The sequence below is a fragment of the Neovison vison genome, chromosome 9, assembly GCF_020171115.1.
Source record: "Neovison vison isolate M4711 chromosome 9, ASM_NN_V1, whole genome shotgun sequence".
Classification (NCBI taxonomy): domain Eukaryota; kingdom Metazoa; phylum Chordata; class Mammalia; order Carnivora; family Mustelidae; genus Neogale; species Neogale vison.
This window is the reverse complement of record NC_058099.1, coordinates 30,971,520-30,994,495: the sequence shown is the minus strand read 5'-3', so window position 1 is coordinate 30,994,495 and position 22,976 is coordinate 30,971,520. Positions and strand designations below refer to the sequence as shown.

Below are 22,976 nucleotides of genomic sequence, written 5' to 3'. Positions count from 1 at the left end.
TTCTAGATACTATACAAAATTCTTATGAGGGTAAGTAAGTTTATTGCAAATAGTAGACGGATTCACCTGACTAGGTCAATCAAATTTCACAGGCAAGTTAGTATACTAAATAAGTAAGGTGCATAAAACAAATATATAGTATACAATATAATGTTCCCCCCTCAAAATGTACTCCTGGTTAAAACAGGCTTTCATATCTATGAACATTTAAATATATTAAGCTTAGGAGCAAAAATGTGCAATTCCCAAACAAGACTTCTATTCATGTTTCCTTTGTCGTTTCTGTTTGTTCTATTTTTACTTTTAAAAAAGGGGACCAACCCTACAATATTCCAGAAACTTGATACTTCTAATTCTGACTGTCCCTTATTCAGGCCAACTACCTCACAAATATGTTGTAGGTTATTAAACAGATTTGCTAAGAAAGAGAAGAATCAGAATCAGCACACAGCCAGCGGGGTTAGAATAGCCATTCTTGTACGAAAAAGGTACTACTTTTTAGCAAACAAAACAAAACACAACTGTAATTGCAACTATTGCTTCGAGTCCTTTTTCATCAAGGAATTTACTTAAATGAAGCCCGTGTACCCTTTAATGCACCAGTGATTAGGTCATACCTATAAAGTATAACTCAACAAAAGTCTGATAAAGCCTGTGAAACGGTGTAAACGGTATCCTTCCTCCTTGTCTCTTTTTATAGATACCTCCTCTAGCCCACTCACCTGACTTCCTAAGGAGATGTCCTAGAATATATCAAGGAGACACAATCTGTATCTTCAATCTCTTGCTTTCAAGTGGCTCTTTCCTCTTTTAGCATTCTTAAATCTCTCCCATCTGGGATAGGTGGGTGGGGTCTGTGGACATCAGGGACCGTGTCTTATTTGACTATGTATTCTAATAAGCATTTCAATATATGTCTGTTAAATGATTAAACTGATAGGATGGAGGAACAGGAAAGGCTAAGTCCGTAAGTTCGCAGTTTCTTTTTTTTTCTTTTCTTTTTTCTTTTTTTCTTAAGAGAGCGAGCGAGCGAGCACGAGCATGAAGCATGAAGGGTAGAGGGAGAGAAAGAATCCTAAGTAGGCTCTGTGCCCAGTGCAGAGCCCCACATAGGGCTCAACCTCACAACCCTGAGACCATGACCTGAGCCGAAACAAAGAGTCAGATGCTTAACCAACCAAGCCAGCCAGGCACCTTAAGTTTGCAATTTCTTATGGTGCTGAAAATATGGTGCTGGAGGGCAAAGGAGGCAAAGGGTAGGAACTGATGAATGGTTTCTTGAAGAATTAGGATATGCATAAGTGCATAAGCTCCTCGCTTAAGGGCAAGGTAAAGGCATATATTAGGGGCTCCTTTCTGGATTGTCCAGTTTGCTGCCCAGTAAGCATTTAAGCAAAGGTTCATGTTTAAAATAGGACCAATTTGAATACCAGAAGGTGAATGGGAAAGATGAAATAAAAATTCAGTGCAGTAGCACCATACCTTCATACACATGTATCCGTACATATGGACAGTTACATTTATAAAATGTAACAAAAGCAACAGATCTATTAAAAAGGCCTTAAGGGTCATCTCCATCCAATCTCCATTCTAGTGCTTGAATCCACCCATTACATATCAACCAAATGGGTAAAAGTCTTTGCAGGGACAATTTTGGGGGTAATTACTAGTATACTTATTAGTATGACCTAGTGGGAGCAGGGGTGGGAATAAGCTTCGGAGTCAGACATACCTGAGTTTAAATCCCAGTTCCACCACTTACTAGCCGTATGACCTTTCTGAGCCTCAATTTCCTCAACCTAAAATGGAAATTATAATACCTACCTGCAGGGTAGTTCTGAGCATTAAAAACAATGTACATAACAGAGCCTGGCACATAACAGCATTTCTAAGTACCTACTATGTTTCATTACTCTCGGAGGCAGACAGTATTTTTAGGCAGCTCTATTAGAGAATTCTTCCTTAAACTGTGCCACATTCATAACTTCCAAACAGAACTCAGAATCTAGCCTTTAAGGCCACACAGTATAAGCCTGTGTCATATGATCAATTTCTTAAGTTTTTTGAGCGTCATATGATCAATTTCTTAAGTTTTTTGAGCTGAATGAAAGAGTACTAATTCATGAACAACTCAAGGTGTTCTTTGGGGCTTCTCCCAAATAACTGCAATTAGTCCACACTTCCAATTCAGCTTTTGCAACAAGGTCAGTGGCACATTCTATTTCTCTTTCTTACAACACACAAAATCCCTCAATCAAGAGAAATGTGTTCTAGTTTTAACTCTGCCATGACTCTGTCAGCTAACCTTGAGAAGACACTTCCCTCCTCTGGGTCTGAAGTTTATTTTTAAAGTGGACTGCACTAGATAATCTTACACCCAATTTTGTGGCTTCTGTTACATGTGGACAAACCCAATTTCCCTTGGAAAATGCTACCTTGGTTATACATTTTAGAAATGGCATTTTCTCTGTATATCTTCAACATTTTACTGAAGTTCTTTAAATAGCTATACATCATTCATTCAGTAAATATCTATTATGTACTTATCAGCCAAGTACTATGCAGAGTGCCTGGGGATTAATGTTGACAAAAGATAGATACGGTAACTTCTCAAAAAGCTAAGGCTGTAGCAGGTAGCCACCAACTCCACTGCAGCATGCAAGTGTTCTGATGAGCTAAGTATGTGGTGTTATGGGAAGATAGATAAAGGGTTGGAATAGGGTAGGACTACTGATCTAGGAAGGTGACCTGGAGGAAGTGGTTATCTAATCTAAGACTTGAAAGATGGTTAAGACTAAACTATGCAAATAAATGGGTGAGAGAAGAGTGCCCCTTCCAGGCAGAGAAAAGAACTTAAGGAAAGGTCCAGTAATGAAAGAGTACAGAATATTACAGAAACTGAAATACATTCAGTACAACTGGAACAGAATGTGAGAGTGGAGAGATGCCAAGAAATAAGATGTGGAGGTAGGGTAACTTCAGGTCTGAAGTCACTGGGGGCCTTTTAGGCGAAGGCAAGGGACTTCAGACCTAAAGTTACTGGAGCACCATGTAAGGGCTTTAAGATGAGGGCTTTAACCTTATTCAATTTGCTCTTTAGGTAGACCACTCTGGCTTACTTTATAGAGAAAAGAATGGAGACACATAAGACTTGACACACAGAAAATAAATAAGGAGCCTGTCACAAGGGTCTAGGTAAGCTGGACTGTGGCCTGATGCAGGGTGGTGGTAACGAGTAGCTAGTAAGGCTTAAAGGGTCAAATAAGATAGATTGTTTAGGAATAAGGATTATGTGAGAGTTTCCAACTTCCCTCCAATTCAAGCTCCCTTCTACCCATCTCCATGTCACATTCTTTAACATCTACTATGTGTTTACGCCTGGGGTTTTAGAGGCTGAGAATGCTAAAATATTATCTCTGCTCTCATTGTTGATTGGCACAAATATAAACGACAAAATAATGTAGTAAGAAAAAGAAAGTGGTATCCAGTACTATATGAACACAAAAGACAAGAATCTGATTCAGACAGGGGAAGGAGCAAAGGCTTCCTAGAAGTAGTAGAAGACACATGTTTAAAAAGTGTCAACAAGAAATTTCCTTCTAAACTCACCATATCCACATCCTCACCTCCAAACACTGTCCTACTTCCTTAGTCAGGAAAAATAGAATTAAAATGTGTGTGTATGTGTGTGCGTGTGTGTGAGAGAGAGAGAGAGACAGAAACAGAAAGATGTGTTGGGGGTAGAGGGGATGGATTTGAGTTTCTGTTACTGCTTTTAAGATGTGGGATGATGGAATCAGATCTGTATTTCTCTTAAAATACAAATGATCATGAAATTAAGCTGCTCACTTTGTGACAACCTTAACTGACTTTGTATATGGAATATTGTGCCACATAAGAAAAAGGCTTCCCCCTTCACTCCTTCTAGCAAAGAAAAATTCACATGTAGCAAGATAAAAGAAAAAAAAAAAAAACAACAAAACTAAATAATGCAACTTCACCCCCTACTGCAAAAAACAAAAAACAAAAATAAAATTATTACTTACCAGTCAGCATAAAAATTTACTAAAGCAACATCAGCATTGTCTGAAATTGAAAAACAAAACCAAACAATCCAAGTTAATTGTGTCCATATAACTGACATAATCAAAGAGATGGTTTCCATCATGGTCTTTTTCTCATTTACGGGGCCTACTAAAAACACACAGTAACAATTAAGTTACCTCTCACTCAGAAACCCATACACAGAGCCACAGACAGATTATATAATTTGTGGGAATCCCTGATCCTTTTCTCTATATCCTCCATCTTTATACCTTCACTGAACTAATATAAAACAAAAGGGGAATCAAAGCCAGATCAGGAAAGTAAACTACTCAATAGCCTACTCTCATTCAAAGTGTGGTGGGGTGATCTGGAGTTGAATAATCCTTTTTTTTTTTTTTCTTAAGAGAGAAAGTGCGAGTGTGAGTGGGGATGGGGAGTAGCAGGAGAGAAAGAACCTTAAGTGGGCACCAAAGCAGGGCTCGATCTCATGACTCTGAGAGCATTATTACCTGAGCTGAAATCAAGAGCCAGAGGATCAACGACTAAGCAACCAAGGTGTGCCTTATTCATCCATTTTTTGATCTCCCTTATACATGAATAACTGAGAACTGGCTCTGCAAAAAAATTCTATTTCACAGAAGAGACCTGTGTAACTAAGCTATTTCTGAAGTTCAGATGTCTCACCTCATTGCAACAAGTGATCTACAACTAATAATGCTGCATAACATGCACGCTTTCTGGTTCCTATTCATTAAACAGCTCTTCTCTGTTGCAAAAATAACAGCATCGTTTGCATATGAGGATGTGAAGTCATGACAAAGATACATTTGTTCCTTTTGCTTAAACTTCATAGAGAAACTAAACTCCTCAATACTCACAAAAATAAAACATAAAGATATTCTAGAATTTGAAAAATGAAAGGAGAATGATTTGTGAGTTTCAATTCTCTTCTTCCTCTTTTACCTTCAAACAGTTTTTATCCACCTGCTTCTGCACTCTGAAGCAGTGGTTCACAAAATGCACTCCCTGGACCAGAAGCACCAGCAGCAGCTAGAAACTTACAGAAATGCAAATTCTCAGGTAGGGGTTAGCAGTTTCTGTTAGAAACTTAGAACCAGGCCTAGCACTACAGATATTAATAAGTCCTCCACATGACTCATGCATGCTAAAGGTTACAGAATCATTGCTCTAAAGAGATCCCAGAATGTGGCATAGACTTTTTAGCATTTAAAACTAGTTCCAAGAACATAAAACAGTATATGATGTTCAATGAGTAACTCCTTTTACTTTTCTTATTTTTGGTTTAGTTCTGCTTACAACTGTGGATAAAATGAAGTGCTTTAAAAAAAAAAAAAAGAAGAAGAAGAAATCATTTATGCATTGTATATTTTCTTAAATCTCCTAAATTATGATTTTTCTATCAACCATGTGTTTACCTTCCCTCTACTCTTTTTAAAAACAGAAATGTTCCCCTCCTCCAAGTTAACTGTATTCACAATCTCACTGTCAGAAAACAAAGCATTCAGTAAAACACTTATTTAAGTTAACTGAACCAATGACAATAAAAAAAATCAGAGTCAGTGAATTAGTTAAAAGTTAAAGAAGATGAAATATTTCTAGACCATGTCCTAAGATCATGATCATCTGGTATCGCACAGTGGGAACTGCTAGCCTCTAAGTAAGCTCTAGCAAAATACTTTATATCAGTGGTATTTATGACAAGGCAAAGAAATATAACAAGACTGAAAGTTTATCTTTAACACAGGAAAAGAGACTTAACACATTTTAAATTTTACTACAAATCAAAACCAAAATGCTTTCTTAATTCAGGAAACCATGAAACTAAACAAAATGCCAGCTCCCCAACTGTTTTGTAATTGAGATTTAACTTTGTTTTTGTATACAAACTAGCTCTTTATAAAGAAGTGTACTTTAAAAATATCAAGGTACTTACTTAAAATGTCATCTATATTCTCTGTATCAAGACTTGTTATTTCAGTTGTTACAGGAGTAAAAACCCAGGTTACCTGTAAATTAAAAAAATGAGAAATTAATGAATGTTTCCATAAAAGGCAAATAATACAGAAACTTTAATAAAAAGAGAATGAAAAATTTTTTTTAAAGATTTTATTTATTTATTTGACAGTGAGAGATCACAAGTAGGCAGAGAGGCAGGCAGAGAGAGAGAAAGGGAAGCAGGCTCCCTGCTGAGCAGAGAGTCCGACGCGGGACGCGATCCCAGGACCCTGAGATCATGACCTGAGCCGAAGGCAGCGGCTTAACCCACTGAGCCACCCAGGCGCCCCGAGAATGAAAATTTTTTAAGCTGGTTCCATTTATTTACAAAATCACTCATCAATTGTTTTAGTTTTATCTTTATTATTATTCTAACCCTTCACTAGATCAACACAATAGAAGAACTTTTTTTTTTTTAAGATTTTATTTATTTTACACAGAGTAGGAGATAGAGAGCACAAGCAGGGGGAGAGGCAGGCAGAGGGAAAGGCAGAAGAAGAAGCAGACTCCCTCTGAGCAGGGAACCTGATGTGGGGCTCGATCCGAGGATCCTGAGATCATGACCTGAGCTGAAGGCAGACACTTAACCTACTGAGCCACCAGGATACCCCGGAAGTACTAACTTCTAAACCTAGAAATTGGTCAAATAAAACTTCCTATATTTCCAAATACACAAAAGCGATTGTTTCTAAATTAAGAAATTAAGAACTGATTCATTCTTTTAAATTAATATTGCAACAAATTTATGGTGCAGCAAGAAAAAATTTACTGTATTATTATCTATTTGGAAAGAATACAAAACCAAAGCTAAGTCTGCTGACTCTATCCCTACCATGTGTCTAAGATAAAACAAAACAATAAAGAGAAGAACAAGAAAGACGTCAAGTTGTGAACCAAAAGCCTTTCCTGCCTCATCTGACATACTGGTGATAACAATGTGTTAAGTAAGAGGCTCTTAAAAAGAGTATACGAATTTTCTACTTCCAAAACATTGAACCCAAAGTTCAAGTTTATCAAAGAAAGTATTAGTTTGCCATCTGTAAAATAAAGAAAAGATAAACTAAACTAGCAACAGTTCACTTCAGTTAAAAAGTAATACTTAGTGTATTTTATTTTTAGGTTCCACCTTTAACACCCTGTGTGTTTATGGAAATCCATTCACTGAACTGTGGCTACGGAGTGACAACTAAGTTAGGCCCTGACGAGAGACTGAAAACTAACTACCCCTGTGCCCACCCATTTCACAGACACCTTAGTAGTCACAACTATTATAACTCAAAAAGTGACTACTTCACCAACAATTCAATTTCTGAATGGTATAAAGAGCCATGTTGATGTTGGCATGTAAACAAGCACAGCTATTTGAAATATTTCTATTAATTTATAATTTTTTTAGAAAAAGCCAAATAGCACTAGTCTTATTTTCAAGTTACCATAATCATGCAACCAATAGTGGACTACCATTTCTGTTAGCTACCAATAAATTATACTCTGCTAAAAGTAAACTAGCTAAGTTAAAAATCTCTGAATATATTGACATATACAACTTATTTCATTATTTTAACACTTTAAACATTAACTGGAAAGATGTGATTCCCTCATTAGTCATTATTCCCTCAGTATCTATATCTCAACTAACAGATCCTTCCCTCATCAGTGTATGACCAGCTGTGCAACCTGTTGAAAGATTAACTGAGGCATATTAAAAATTTTAAGAATTCATTTGAGCAAAAATCAATTTTAATCGGGCAGCATCTAATCTAACAGAGAGAAAAGGAGCTCCAAGGACCTGTATAAAATGAAATAAAAGGCAGAAGTGAGCAGGAAGAAGGAAGATTTACTAGTCAAAAAAAAAAAAAAAAAAAAGTGGGTTATTGCAAAGTCACTTTCCTTTCAGGGATTCCAGAGGTCTATGAGGCATTATTAGTGAACTACTATGGACCAGGCATTTCCTTGCTGACTGTTTTAAAATTCCATTTCTAAAGTCAATCAGAGAAAGACAATTATCATATGATCTCCCTGATATGAGGAATTTGAGAGGCAGGGTGGGGGCTCGTGGCGGGGAGGGAGGGGAAAATGAAACAAGATGGGACTGGGGTGGGGGAGACAAACCATAAGAGACACTTAATCTCAGGAAACAAACTGAGGGTTGCTGGGGGTTAAAGGAACAGGGTGGCTGGGTGATGGACACTGGGGAGGATAGGTGCTATGGTGAGTGCTGTGAACTGTGTAAGACTGATGATGCACAGTCCTGTACCCCTGAAACAAATAAGACATTATATGCTAATTTAAAAATTAATTAATTAAAATTCCATTTCTGGGAGAATCAAAACTATTCTAAGTTTGGTAACATGGGGCTTATTAGCATAAGTAACTCCATTTTGGGCCTGTTGTTTTGTTTTTAACAAAGCCAATTATACTGATACAAGATTTCAGAGTGAATTGCATTGAAAAATTCAAGAAGGTGATGCAAAAATATCATAAAACAACAAAGTTGATCATTATCAAAGTCAAGTCATTAAATAACTTGACAGTCATTTACGGAGTATCTGCTAGGTACTGAGGGCACAAATGCAGAAGGCATGGTATGCTCTACCTGGAGAAGCTCTTCAGATAGTGATGATAAAGAGGGGGAAAAAATGTCAAATACAGATAACCATCTTCGGTTGTATAGTCCAAGGAAGCCCTTTTTGAAGAGTTAGTTGTCACCCATCAAAGTTGTTTACAGAAACGTATATTCTAAATTTAAGTGCTTTTTACTTTGAAATATTTACATGGCAAAAATATATACATGCCAGGTGATAACAAAAATTAGACAACAATCAAACTTTGTTTAAAAAAGTTTTGTTGTATTAAATACCTATTAGTTTAGAAACATCATGCTTATTAATAAAGACACATTCAGCTAACAGATGTGTTCACGAGGGCCCAAAGCAAGAAAATGGTCTCTGACCCAATCATCTCTCCACCCTGTAGGGTGTAAAAGAGGTGTTTCAGCATTAACATTTTTATTAATATGCAGTATAAAGGGAAAGACAGGTTGTTTATTTAAATTGTTAGCAAGCTCCACTAGTCTGACAAATTGTTTCTTTTCATGTCAGCCTTAAGCCTAAACAAAATTCTCCCAGGGAAACATCTTTATGTCAAATGCTTTAGTGCTTAAGTAAAATAAAGACAAGTAGCTCTAGACCAGGAAGAGATGGAGTGTAATCATTCATTTTTTTAAAATTAAGACTTGAAGTAAACTTTTAAATTTATTTTCTTTAAAAGAAACAATAAAAATCTATAAAGACAATTTGAATAGAAGATCTTAGACATGGAGAATTCTAGCTTCTAATGCTGGACTATTTAGACAATAAATGTAAATATACAGATGTAAACTTAGGATATTTTATAAGTTGGTCATTTTCTTCAGTTCATTAGCTCTTTTTCTTGCCAAGAAAACTGAGAAGCATCTCCAGTCACCTAGAAGTCAATAGATAATTCCATCCACATGCATTTCTTGTGAGTTTTGAAATATTAAACATCTCAATCTGAGATGTATCAAGTGATATGATCTTATATAAAAGGCATATCAGTGAAATGTCAAATATCATACCCTACTTCATTAAAAAAAAAAAAAAAAAGTTGACAGGCTAGCTTTAAATAGGCGCTTCTCCAACAAGTAAAGAATATTTTCTTCCATTAGAAGGTCACCTTCCCCCAACCGCAAGGTATATAACATGCCTACCCTCACAACCCAGGGCAGCAGCTCTTCCTGCCCACGGGTCCTGTCCCCGTGCTTTAATAAACCACCATTTTGCACCAAAAAAAAAAAAAAAATTGAGATATCTTTGGGAACTAAGAAGCTTTCCTTTCCTTCAATTGCCCTGTATCCTCCATGTCAGTCTCTTATTTCCACAGCATTTCAGAAGCCAGACAGCAGCCAGTTGCTTTTCCCAAAGCACATCCCACAACTTTTCTGCTCCCTCTTCTCTCTCCTTTTTTTTTAAAGATTTACTTATTTGAAATAGAGAGCACACACAGTGGGGGTAGGGGTAGAGAGAATCTCAAGCAGACTCCCTGCTGAGTGCAGAGCGCCAAGAGGGCTAGACCACATGACCCATGAGATCACGACCTATGAGATCATAACCTGAGTAGAGATTACAAGTCAGACACTTAACCGACTGAGCCACCCAGGCAACCCTCCTCATCTCTTTGCATACAAGGTTTCCTCTACCCAGAGTATTGGCTTCTCTGCTACTGCATAATCAATCCTTCAAAGATTGATTTCTTCTTCCATGGAGATCTGTCTGGTTCTCCTGGTCAAAAATAACTCTCCTTTCTCAAAAGTTCAACCTATTCCATAGGATGGGAATAGAAAAAGGCAAAACATGCACTAGAGGAATGGAAGCTACTGTGAAATTATATTCTTTCCCGACAGACATCAAGTTGAAACAAGATACAATGGAACACCAATTACATGATGAAAGACTATTTTAGAAATAAATTTTGTAAAGATTTTTTGAGTGAGCACTCTCAGTGTTAAGTCAAATTTTAATTGTGACAATATTAACATATACATATATGTGCATGCTAGAATGCTAGCCCATAAAAAATGCTCTGGCTCTCACTGCTAAATCCCAGAACTGTTCCTCTTTTGTGAAAACATTAACTGAATAAGACACTAATCCAACAGGATCTTCAGAAATATGAACTAAGTCAGTAAGAATAATACCTATTGGAAGCAAATTATTAAAGCTTCTCTGTTCATAACTATAAAAATAAATTAACACATTTTCATTGTACATGAAGCCCATTTGAGTGGCTGTTATTCAAATATACCCTAAGTGGGAACTACTATGACACTCTCTGAATTGAGTGTTTCCCTTCAATCTAACCTGCCCACAGAGGTCAGATTAATCTTTCCAAATGCTGCTTTGCATACATCAAATCGTATGACAAAAGAACATAAAAATAAAACCAAACAAACAAAAAAAACCTCCAAGGGATCTTCTCTGTCTACAGTATAAAAGCCTAAATCCTTAACCTGGCATTTAGGACCATCCACAGACCTGCTTTCCTAAATAACATCCTACTGCTCCCGATCCATAGCCTATCCTCCAACTACCAGGAAGTACAGAGTAATCAGATATTCTCATGGGCCAGATACTCCGTCAGGCTTGAGACAAACCCAGTTTATGCCTGTTGCCATGGCATATTACTAAAAGCACCAATCCTTCCAAATGGGTCCCAGTTCAGGCAATAAATCATATTGTCACCCTGTATACAGACCTTTAGCAAACGGAATTATAACAAGCTCCTCACAAATCCTAAATTATTAAGTATATGTTTTCCAACATAACATACAGTAAAAGGAAAAATGGAATGAGAATGAACAGAGAAGAATAAAGAATGGATATGAATGCTGCTGAACCAATTACTAGACTCACTCACTGACTGAGACACTAGGCTCTTTGCAAGGAAATAAAATCAGTAACTCGGGAAAACCCTTCAAGGGTCACTCACAAACCAACAGTCCATAGCCTGAAGCTACAAATAAAAGAATGCAAGGAGTCTACAGTACATGTGATTCCTAAAATGCATCTCCTTACTGTCCTGCATCCATGCCTTTCACTGGTACACTTCCCTCTCTGAACATCCTGCTTGCCAACAGCGCTATCTAGCTTTTGAGACCCAATTCAAAAGCTATCTTTTCTATGAATACTCTCCTGATGATCCCAGACCCCAGTGATTCATTTCTCTCTCCCCGAACCCACAGAGAACTTTCCAGAGGGTGTTAACAGATTATTAATTCACACAGGTTATCCATGCTATCTTACATCCCTCAGGAGACTGAGTACGTTGGAAGAGAGACTGCACCTTATTCAATTTTGTATCCCATAGATCATTTACTACACTAACCTAGTATTTATACAGTAAGTACCTTGTATACAGTAAGTACTCAAGCATGTACTAAGTGAATGAAGAAGCAGATGATGTTAATACACTAAGAATATAGAGGGACAGTGCTGGAAGTGAGAAATGGGGGAAAGAGGTTCAGGAACGAGAACAGCCAACAAACATTTTTTTGAGAGAGAGGAGAGATAGAATGAGTTGGGGGTGGGGGAGGCATAGATGAAGAGGGAGAGAGACGATCTTAAGCAAGCCCCACACTCCACATAAGCTTGACACATGGCTAGATCTCACAACCCGGAGATCATGACCTGAGCCAAAATCAAGAGTCAGACACTTAACTAGTCAACTAAGCCACCCAGGTGCCCCCCAACAAACATTTTTAACATGTTTGAGGATAAGGTTATCAAATAGGAGTAAAGTCTATTAAAACTTGTTTTTAATTATGTAATGGTGAAGAGCATACCACTAGGTGATTATTTACAGACTTAGATAGAGAGGGAACCTCGGGACTCCTACAGAACGCCCTCCATCTCACCAAGAGCTGGGCTGAGCTTATAGTTACACCTGCTTCTGTGCCCCCCCCCAAGCTATATACTCTGACATGATTTCCAGACACTTCCACACATGGAACACTCTTATTTAAGAATAGCTATGTTACACTGATGGATAAAAATCTAATACTTTTTTTTTTTTTTTAAGATTTTGTGTATTTGAGAGAGAGAGAGAGCGCACAAGCAGGGGGAGCAGCAGAGGGAGAGGGAGAAGCAGATTCCCCACTGAGCAGGGAGGCTGATGTGGGGGTTCAATCCCAGAACCCTGGGATCATGACCCGAGCCAAAGGCAGACACTTAACCAACTAAGCTACCCAGGCACCCCCAAAATCTAATACTTTTTGTATTGTTCATTTTTAGGTGTTAAGTCAGTCATGAAAATCAATAATTTAGAACTTTTAGGACCAGAATCTAATAAAGTATCAGGCAGAAGATGTTATTAGGTATTATTTCTGTTAGCAAGATTGGTAAGCCACAAAAGCATTTATTAGCAAGGCTTTGCTTTAAGTGTTTTATTAACATATTTTAGTTAATGTGTTAGAAAAAAAGTATTTCCAGTGAATTTGTTTTAAAGCATAATATCTTAAAATCTTGTTATTCGAATAATGGTCTCTAATGTAGCAGCACTGGCATCACCTGGGACCTTGTGAGAAACACAAACTATCGGGCTCCAGACCTATGAATCAGAATCTCCCCTTTGATAGGATCCCCAAGTGATTCCCATGTACCTTAACATTTAGGAAGCACTGCTTTAGAGAGCAAAGCATCTGACTCTACAAGCAAGCACGTAAACCACTGTAAATTCTGTACAATGTTTTTACTCCTCAAATATGAACACAGGCACAAGCAAGACTCATTTGTGAGAAGTCTGTATTGACATGCAAAATACTGTAGTTTAAAAAAATGTGGAGTCTGTAATCTTATTAGAAATTTACAAAGATGTTAATTTTTTGAAGTATGCTGCCTACTGCCTGAATAGATATTTCTGCATGAAAATTACTGGCATAAAATAGAAGCTTTAACAGAGAATGTTTCCTTCCATGTGGCATTACCGTTCTCAATTGACATTACATCTGCTAGGCATTCTACAATAATAGCTTAGTGTATTTGTGCTAAATCTTTCATTTTCCTGCCTGTCAGGAGAGTCTCAAAGCCCTTTACAAACTGCGTCTCTCCTATAGTAAGAAATAAGTAATGTACCAAGCAACAGCTCTCTTCCATTCTAATCCAGATTGACAAACCAGCCTGCTACCTGAAATCTGGATGCCATGAGACCAAGGCTGTTTCTCCTCCCTGGGGCCACTTCTCTGACTCTGAGTTTTGCATTAAGCTTGCAGGCAACAGAAGCACAGAGATTTTCAGTTGGCTGCAAGGAGCTAAGAGATATGAAAGGTCCCCAGAGAAAAAAAGCTGAGGCTGACAAGCATTGTAAGAGCCTTGAAGCTGAGTATCAATCGAGGCACATCTCACTGTTAGTATTCCCAGAAGTATTATAATGAACTAGAAGTTCAAAGAAAGGGGAAAAATAGGACTAAGTATAGAATAACACATGGAAGCTACTTTAATCCTTAAGTTGCTCAGTGATGTAACTTTTGGATAAGTGATACAAATTTTGGACAAGTCAGAACCAATATGCTTTTATAAAGAAACATGAGAACAATTACAACATTCCTCATTAAATAAGTCAAGATATGGTGAGTGCAGACATGTTTGGGAAAATAAATTCTATACCCCCCAAATAATCATTCAAATAAAAGTAATATAAACCCTAAACTCAAATTCTGCCAATAGAAACAACCATAGAAAATAAAAATAGGGGCGCTTGGGGGGGCTCAGTCAGTTAAGTGTCTGACTCTTGATTTCCACTCAGCTCATGACTTCAGGATTGTGAGATGAAGACCGGAGGCCGGCTCCATGCTGGGTGTGGAGCCTGCTTAAGATTCTCTCTGTCCCTCTGCACAACCCCTTCCTCTAAAAAATAAAAAATAAAAAGAAATTGCTGAAATTGATACTTTTTCTTGCACATTAGTTACCTGATCACGCATAGATCTCCATTAAAACTGATGTCATTTCACAACGTACTACACAAAGCTTCACTAACCAAAACAGTGTGGTACTGGCACAAAAATGGACTGAGATCAATGGAACAAAATAGAAAGCTCAGAAATAAACCCACAATTATATGGTCAATTAATCTATGACTAAGGAGGCAAGATTATACAATGGGGCAAAGAAAGCTTCTTCAATAAATGGTGCTGAGAAAATTGGACAGCTACATACATAATAATGAAACTGACCACTTTCCTATACCGTACATAAAAATAAACTCAAAATGGGTGAAAGACCCAAATGTGAGACCTGAAACCATAAAAATCTTAGAAGAGAACACGACAGGGACACCTGGGTGGCTCAGTGGGTTAAGTCGCTGCCTCTGGCTCGGGTCATGATCTCAGGGTCCTGTGATTGAGTCCCACATCAGACTCTCTGCTCAGCAGGGAGCCTGCTTCCTCCTCTCTCTCTCTGCCTGCTTCTCTGCCTACTTGTGATCTCTCCCTGTCAAATAAATAAATAAATTCTTTAAAAAAAAAAAAAAGAAGAAGACAACATGACAGTAATTTCTCTGATATTGGCTGTAGCAACATTTTCAAGGTATGTTTCCCCTAAGACAAGAGAAACAAAAACAAACTACTGGGATTACATCAAAATAAAAAGCTTCTGCACAATGAAGGAAACTTCAATAAAACAAAGGCAACATACTGAATGGAAGAAGACACTTTAAAATGGTATATCCAATAAGGGATTAATATCCAAAATAGATGAAGAATTTATACAACACACACACACACACTCACACACACACACACGCACGCACACACACACACACAGATATGATGAAAACTGGGTAGAGGACCTGAAGAGATATTTTTCCAAAGACATACAATCGGCCAACATCATTATGAAAAGATGCTCATTATCACTTATGATCAGGGAAATGCAAATCAAAACAACAACGAGAAATCTCCTCCTACTGTCAGAATGGCTAAAATAAAAAAGACAAAAAAAACAAGTGTTGGTGAGGATGTGGAGAAAAAGGAACCTTCATGCCCTGCTGGTGCGAATGCAAACTGGTGCAGCCACTGCAGAAAACAGTAAGGAGGTTTCTCAGAAAATTAAAAATAGAAGTATCATATGATCCAATAATTTCACTACTCAGTATTTGCCCAAAAAAACAAAAACACTGAATCAAAAAGATACATGCACCCCTACGTTTACTGCAGCATTATTTACAATAGCCAAGATACTGAAGCACCCAAGTGTCCATCCATGAGGAATGAATAAAGAAGGTATGGTGCATGTGTACGTGTGTATACACACACATGTACGTACATACACACACACACACATACACATATTGGAACATTACTCAGCCATTAAAAAAAAAGATGAGATTTTGCCATCTGTAACAACATGGACAGACCTAGGGGTATTATGCTAAATGAAATAAATCAGAGAACAACAAGTATCATGTGATTTCACTTACACGTGGAACCTAAAAAACAAAACAAACACAAAAAGCAGAAGCAGACCCATAAATACAGAGAACAAACTGATGGTTACTATCAGGGAGATGGGAAAATGGGTGAAGGGGTGTGGAAGATATAGGCTTCCAGTTATGGACTGAATAAGGCACAGAAGTAAAAGGCACAGCACAGGGAATATGTCAATGGTACTGTAACAGTGTTGTATGGTGACAGATGGTAGCTACACTTGTGGTGAGCAGAGCATAATGTATGAACTTGCCTAATCACTATGCTGTAAACCTGAACCTAATATGACACTGTGTCAACTACACTTACAAAAAAAAAAAAAAAAAAAATTGACATTGGGGCCCTGGGTGGCTCAGTCACTCTAAGCATCTGCTTTCAGCTTGGGTCATGATCCCTGAGTTCTGGGATGAAGCAAGACATTGGGCTCCCGGCTCTGCAGGGAGCCTGCCTCTCCCTCTCCCCCCACTTGTGCTCTCTCTCTCTCTCAAATAAATAATAAATCTTTAAAAAAAAAAATTGATGAGTGCCTAATACAACACTGCATGTTAACTGTACTAGAATTAAAATTAAAAACTTAAAAAAAAAAGGGGGGGATGAACTAATTTACCTGGAATAGACAATATAGTTCTCTGACCTTCAAAGGAAGTCAAAAGCTTTTCAGAACTGGGAGTGATCTTCTCGATGTGTAAAAGGATTCTTATCTTAAAATCATCCTATATTCCTCTAAAACCCCAAATTTTAGTAATGGTGGTATTGACAAAGCATGGGAATTGAGAGAAAAGTTAAGATGAAAATTGTTACTTGGGCGCCTGGGGTGGCTCAGTGGGTTAAGCCACTGCCTTCGGCTCAGGTCATGATCCCAGGGTCCTGGGATGGAGTCCCACATCGGGCGCTCTGCTCAGCGGGGAGCCTGCTTCCTCCTCTCTCTCTGCCTGCCTCTCTGCCTACTTGTGATCTCTGTCTGTCAAATAAATAAATAAAATCTTTAAAAAAAAAAAGATGAAAATTGTTACCTTCTTTTTCTGTACACATTCTGGAACCAGGGGCAGGGATGGGGGGCATAGTGTGAGACAACATTCCACTGTCTCCTGATCAGTACCTAACACTGGATCTTACAGTCCAGAACAAATACTTGCAAATATATGCCAAGAGAAATTTATGACTACTCTTCTTGTGCTACAATGTAATTCTTGCCCAGGATGCCTGATGAAGGAAAGTTCCCTTAAGAGAATCTACATATATATTGGTACATACATGCTTTTGTATAGGTCATTCATTCTACAAATATCTCACTAAGTCATCTATTAACATACATGCCAGGCACTGTACTAGGCACTACAGAAAGGGATGTAAGTCTACATACATATACACACATACACACATATACACAAGTATACATATACACACACATATACATACACACACATATAAAACATCTAGCAAGATTATCAAATTTAATTATTTCTTTCATATTAAAAAGAGAGAGAAGATTCTCTCAAGTACTTTACATCTTTTTTTAAAAAGATTTTATTTATTTATTTGAGAGAGAGAGCGCACAGGAGCTGGGTGAGGGGCAGAGGGCAACAGAGACTCCCCAGTGTGGGACTCAATCCCAGAACTCTGGGATCATGACCCAAGCTGAAGGCAGACGCTTAACCAATGGAGCCACCCAGGCACCCCTCTTTCAAGTATTTTAATTGAAGAGTTATCCACAGTTCTTGGCAAAGTCATTATCTATTCTCAAAAGATAACTGCTAGACACTCAACAATGGGAATTACACAGTATGTCATACTCCCCTTTTGCCTAGGCTTTCAAGAAGATAAGAGTTAATCACAACACGGAACAACTACCCTGACACTGTTACTGAGCAATCTTAACATCACTAAAAGTGGAACAACCAGATATTAATGCTTCTTGATAGGATGCAATAGGAAATAAAAAGCACTACTCGTGAAGTGTTCTTAACCCCCCAAACTGAAACTGAACTGAATTTAATCAAGCCCAAGAACTACTGTAAGGAAACAATGGATGAAATGTGAAATGACACCATGGGGATACAGGCAGCAGCATCAAGCAATAGGAAATTTTATAGGAAAATTGACAGACCCCAAGAAGTGGATCCTGAAACAAGTAGCTGAGTACAAGTAGCTTATCTGGAAGAAAAAGTAAGTAAGTACCCACAGAGAAATGGGGAAGGAGGCTGGGGAAGACAGCCAATATACAAGATAATATAGTGAGCTAAATGCCAATGTTTTCACTTTTTAAAAAAATTTTTCAAGGTTTATACCATAAAGGCTCTGAAAAATCCTAAATTGTACAACCAAAATTCTTCAACTGTCTTATTTACCAGTTTCCACTGGTAGCATATGTATTTCTAAACTGCACAAAGTGAAGAAAACACCTCCTACTATGTCAAAAAATGTTTTTACTTCACTACTAAACTACTTACTGAAGTCAACAAACTTCAGTAAAAAACTGTTCTTCAGTAAAACGTTTGGTTTCTTATTAACCATATTCACTTAATTGTGGATGACTCTCAGGCTTTTTGGTTTCCTATTCCTGAGTACCATGTTCTACAATAAAAAAAAATAATAATTTTATATATATATATATATATATATATATACTTTTAAAGATTTTATTTATTTATTTGACAGGCAGAGATCACAAGTAGTCAGAGAGGCAGGCAGAGAGAGAGGGGGAAGCAGGCTCCCTGCTGAGCAGAGAGCCCGATTCGGGGCTCGATCCCAGTACCCTGAGATCATGACGTGAGGCGAAGGCAGAGGCTTAATCCACTGAGCCACCCAGGCCCCCCTACAATAAAAATATTTTATTAGCAAGTCCAATGACTCCATTTTTATATAGGCCTAATGTGTTAAACCACTGCTTACTTTAAAATCTGTATCTTCAGGGGCACCTGGGTGGCTCAGTCAGTTAAGCGTCTGCCTTCAGCTCAGGTCATGATGCAGGGTTCTGGGATCAAGTCCCATGGCGGGGGAGGGGGGGTTCCCCTACTCAGCGGGGAGTCTGCTTTTTCCCTCTACCCTCTGCCCCTCCCCCTCGCTTGTGCTTATGCTCTCTTTCAAATAAATAAATAAAATCTTAAAAAATACATATGGAAAAAAAATCTTCAAAATGGTATCTTCAAAATGGTACTGTTCCTTCTAGCTAAACCAATTCTAAATGTCAATCAGAAGTAGTCTTTGCAGGGTGCCTGAGTGGCTCAGTCATTAAGTGTCTGCCTTTACCTTGGGTCATGATCCCAGGGTCCTGGGATGGAGCCCTGCATCTGGCTCCCTGCTTGGCAGGAAGCCTGCCTCTCCCACTCTCCTTGCCTGTGTTCCCTCTCTTGCTGTGTTGTCTGTCAAATAAATAAATAAAATCTTTAAAAAAAAAAAAAAGAAGAAGAAGTAGTAGTAGTAGTAGTCATGCAAGGCCTTATACTTGCTGAAATACTTACCCTAATTCAATCATCAGAAAAAAAGAATCTTTAATGCTACCCATAGGTCTCGTACAATTTTAATTAACTTTGCAAAGCAAATGGGTTTGTCTTTCCTCCTTTGGTCTAAAATTCCCCCTAGTGGTGGTCTCAAAGCTTTCATATATACAAAGGGTGATTGATTACTTCATGATCTCCATCACTACCATTTTTGGTTTCCTATTCCTGAGTACCATGTTCTACAATAAATATATATATATATAAATATATAAATATATATATATATATATACACTTTTAAAGATTTTATTTATTTATTTGACAGGCAGAGATCACAAGTAGGCAGAGAGGCAGTATTTTAGCTTTCTAAGCACTTCCACTGAAAGTAATCAGGGAATGAACATAGCTTATTAAAAGGAAGTCTGAATGTAAGACTCTATTTCCCTTGTGCACTTCTGTCTCCCTTTGCTAACTGCCATGAGATACAGGTAAAAAAAGAAGGAACAAGGATAGACCTAGAGGGTATTAATGCTAAAATGAAGTAAGTCAAGTAGAGAAAAACACTGATTTTACTCATGTGATGTGGAATCTAAAATAAACAATCAAAAAGCAGAACCAGACCTACAAACACAGAGAAGTTTAAACTGATGGTTGCCAGAGTAAAAAGGGGGGTGAGGGGCGGGCAAAATGGGTGAAGGTGAGTGGAAGATACAGGCTTCTATTTATGGAATAAACAAGTCACAGGAATAAAAGGCATAGCATAGGGAATATAATCAATGGTACTGTACTAGTGTTTTATGGTAACAGATGGTAGCTACACTTGTGGTAAGCAGGGCATTAATGTAGAGAGATGTTGAATCACTATGTTGTACACCTGAAACTAACATAACATTGTCAACTATCTCAAAAAAAAAAAGGCCACGGTTCTAGAAAGTTTACAATCCTCTGAAAGGACAGAACACTAAACATTATGTACATAATAGCATAACTTTTATTCACTTTTCAGCTAAATAAGGTTGTAAGATGACCTAAATAATACATTAAAAATTTTTATCTGATTTACCTGATACTATTACCTCAAGAAAGGGGGATGGAAATTAGGAATGGGAAGGGGCAAAAGGATATAGGTTTTCATTTTTTTCCAATTATACTTTTCTTTCCATATTAAACTGTTTAATCAAGAATATTTTCCTGTACCACTTGAAAAACTATTAACTAAGCAGTATCATTTGTTTTTACTCTCTTGACTTGTGTGGTAAGATTTTTAAACAGATTTCCTAACAGTGAATAATTCTTATCTTCTTAGAATAACTCCATCTGTTCAAGTTGCAGATTTAATATTCTACTAAATTCTACTTGCAAATATTTTACTAGAGTATTTATGCTAATATAATAGTTGAGACTGTTCTGCAGTTCTCTTCTGTACTGTTTTTATTAGACATTAAGGTATTTTACTAGATATTTATGTCTTTAAAAAATAACTGGACAAGTTTCACCTTTATGATCTGAAACAGTTTAGACAGCACAGGGATGGGTATAACATGGTGGCTGACTGTAGCCTTTGGAGACAGACTGCCTGGATTTACATCCTAGATCTGTCACTTCCTAGTAGTTGACACTAGGCAAATTAACCATTTTGTGCCACAGTGTTGTCAGAAACGAAAGGGGTGATGATGATGATGGCAGTATGATTTCACAGTGTTATTTTCAGAATTCTTACAAAGCACATAGTAAGTTTTCATAAGCTCCTTGAGTATTTATAAGCATTCATCCATGAAATTGTCTGAGCCAGGTCCTTTTAGGGGGTGTATCTCTTTTTAACGTTTTTTAAAAAGTTTTATTTATTTAAGTAATCTCTAAAACCAGTGTAGGGCTCAAATTCACAACCCCGAGATCAAGAGTTGCATGCTCTTCCAAATGAGCCAAACAAGCACCCCTCTTTGTAACTTCTCTGTGTAGTCATAGTGATACATATAGGTTGAACTGCTATGGGAAATAATATGAATATAGCACTACTATTTAGTCACGTCCTTCCCCAGAGCTCAGTGGCTCCCCCTTTCAAAGCCCTATATTTTGATGATAACAATCTCTTCTTTTATCTCCCTCAAACTAGGCATGGAACTACTCCATGGAGTTATTATTGTTTTTGGGTTTTGCTCTTTCAGCCCCCAACACCTATGAAACCAATTCCCTATATTAAATCCCTCTGTTGGGGGAAAAGAAAAGGAACAAGCACAATTAAAAATTACTAATATCAGAAATGAAAGAGAGGATATCACACTACAGATTCCATGGACATTAAAAGGATAGTCGAAGAATACTATGAACTACTTTGTCCACAAATTTGATAACCTAGATGAACCAGAACAGTTTCTTGAATGACACAATCTGCCAAAACTCACACAAGAAAAAAGAGACTGTCCATATTAAAGAAACTGAATCAATAATCAACAACCCTCCAAGACAGAAAGCACCAGGCCCAGATAGGTTCACTAGTGAATTCTACCAAACACTTCAGGAAAAAATTACACCACTTCCCTGTCATCTCTTTTAGAAGGCAGAAGCAGAGGAAATACTTCCTAAATCCCTCTATGAAGCCAGTGTTACTATAATACCAACACCAGGCAAAGACATTATAAGAAAACTACAGACCAATATCTCTCATAAACATAAATGCAAAAATCCTCAGAAAGATACTAGCCCAGTAGATAAAAAGAATTATATACCATGACCAAGTGGAATTTATCCCAGGTATGCAAAGCCAATTCATCATTTGAAAATCATTCAATGTAACCTCTCACATCAATAGGTTATAGAATAAGAATTATATGATCATATCAATACATGCAGAAAAAGCATGTGACAAAATATAACGCCCTTTCATGATAAAACTCTCAGTAACCTAGGAATAGAGATGAACTTCCAAAACTTGTTAATGAACTTCTATAAAGAAACTACAGCTACCATTATATTTAATGGTGTGAAACCTGAAGCTTTCCAATAAAGATCAGGTACAAAGCAAAGATGTCTCTTCATGCCACTGTTTTTCAAGATCATATTGGGTGTCCCACCTAATGCAGTAAGACATAAACAGATTAGGAAGGAAGAAACACAACTGCTTTTATTTGCAGATGACATGATAATCAAAGCAAATCCAAAAGAAATGACCAACGGAAAAGAAAGTCCATAAATAGACCCATATAAGTAGAATCAATGATCTGACAAAGAATCAAAAGCAATATAATGAAGAAAAGAGCCTTTTCAACAATGATGCTATGACACCTGGACATCCACATGCAAAGAAATGAATCTAGACACAGACCCTTCACAGAAATTAATTCAAAATGGATCACAGAACTAGGCACATAAAACAAAAAACTATACAACTCCTACAAGTTTATAAAGAAGAAAATCTAGATAAACTTGGTTTTGGTGATGACTTTTATTTTTATTTTCTTTTAAGATTTTGTTTACTTA

General features: G+C 37.4%; 1 protein-coding gene across 1 annotated transcript in view; it reads right to left on the bottom strand.

Annotated features, from left to right (window-relative positions):
• Positions 1-22,976, bottom strand: part of ERP44 (endoplasmic reticulum protein 44) — a 93,529-nt gene that overhangs the window by 52,027 nt on the left and 18,526 nt on the right. The window contains exons 2-3 of the mRNA XM_044265261.1: positions 6,002-6,074; positions 4,047-4,086 (exon numbers count right to left, since the gene is read on the bottom strand). Coding sequence (XP_044121196.1) covers positions 4,047-4,086; positions 6,002-6,074 — 113 coding nt within the window. The remainder of the gene's footprint in view (positions 1-4,046; positions 4,087-6,001; positions 6,075-22,976) is intronic.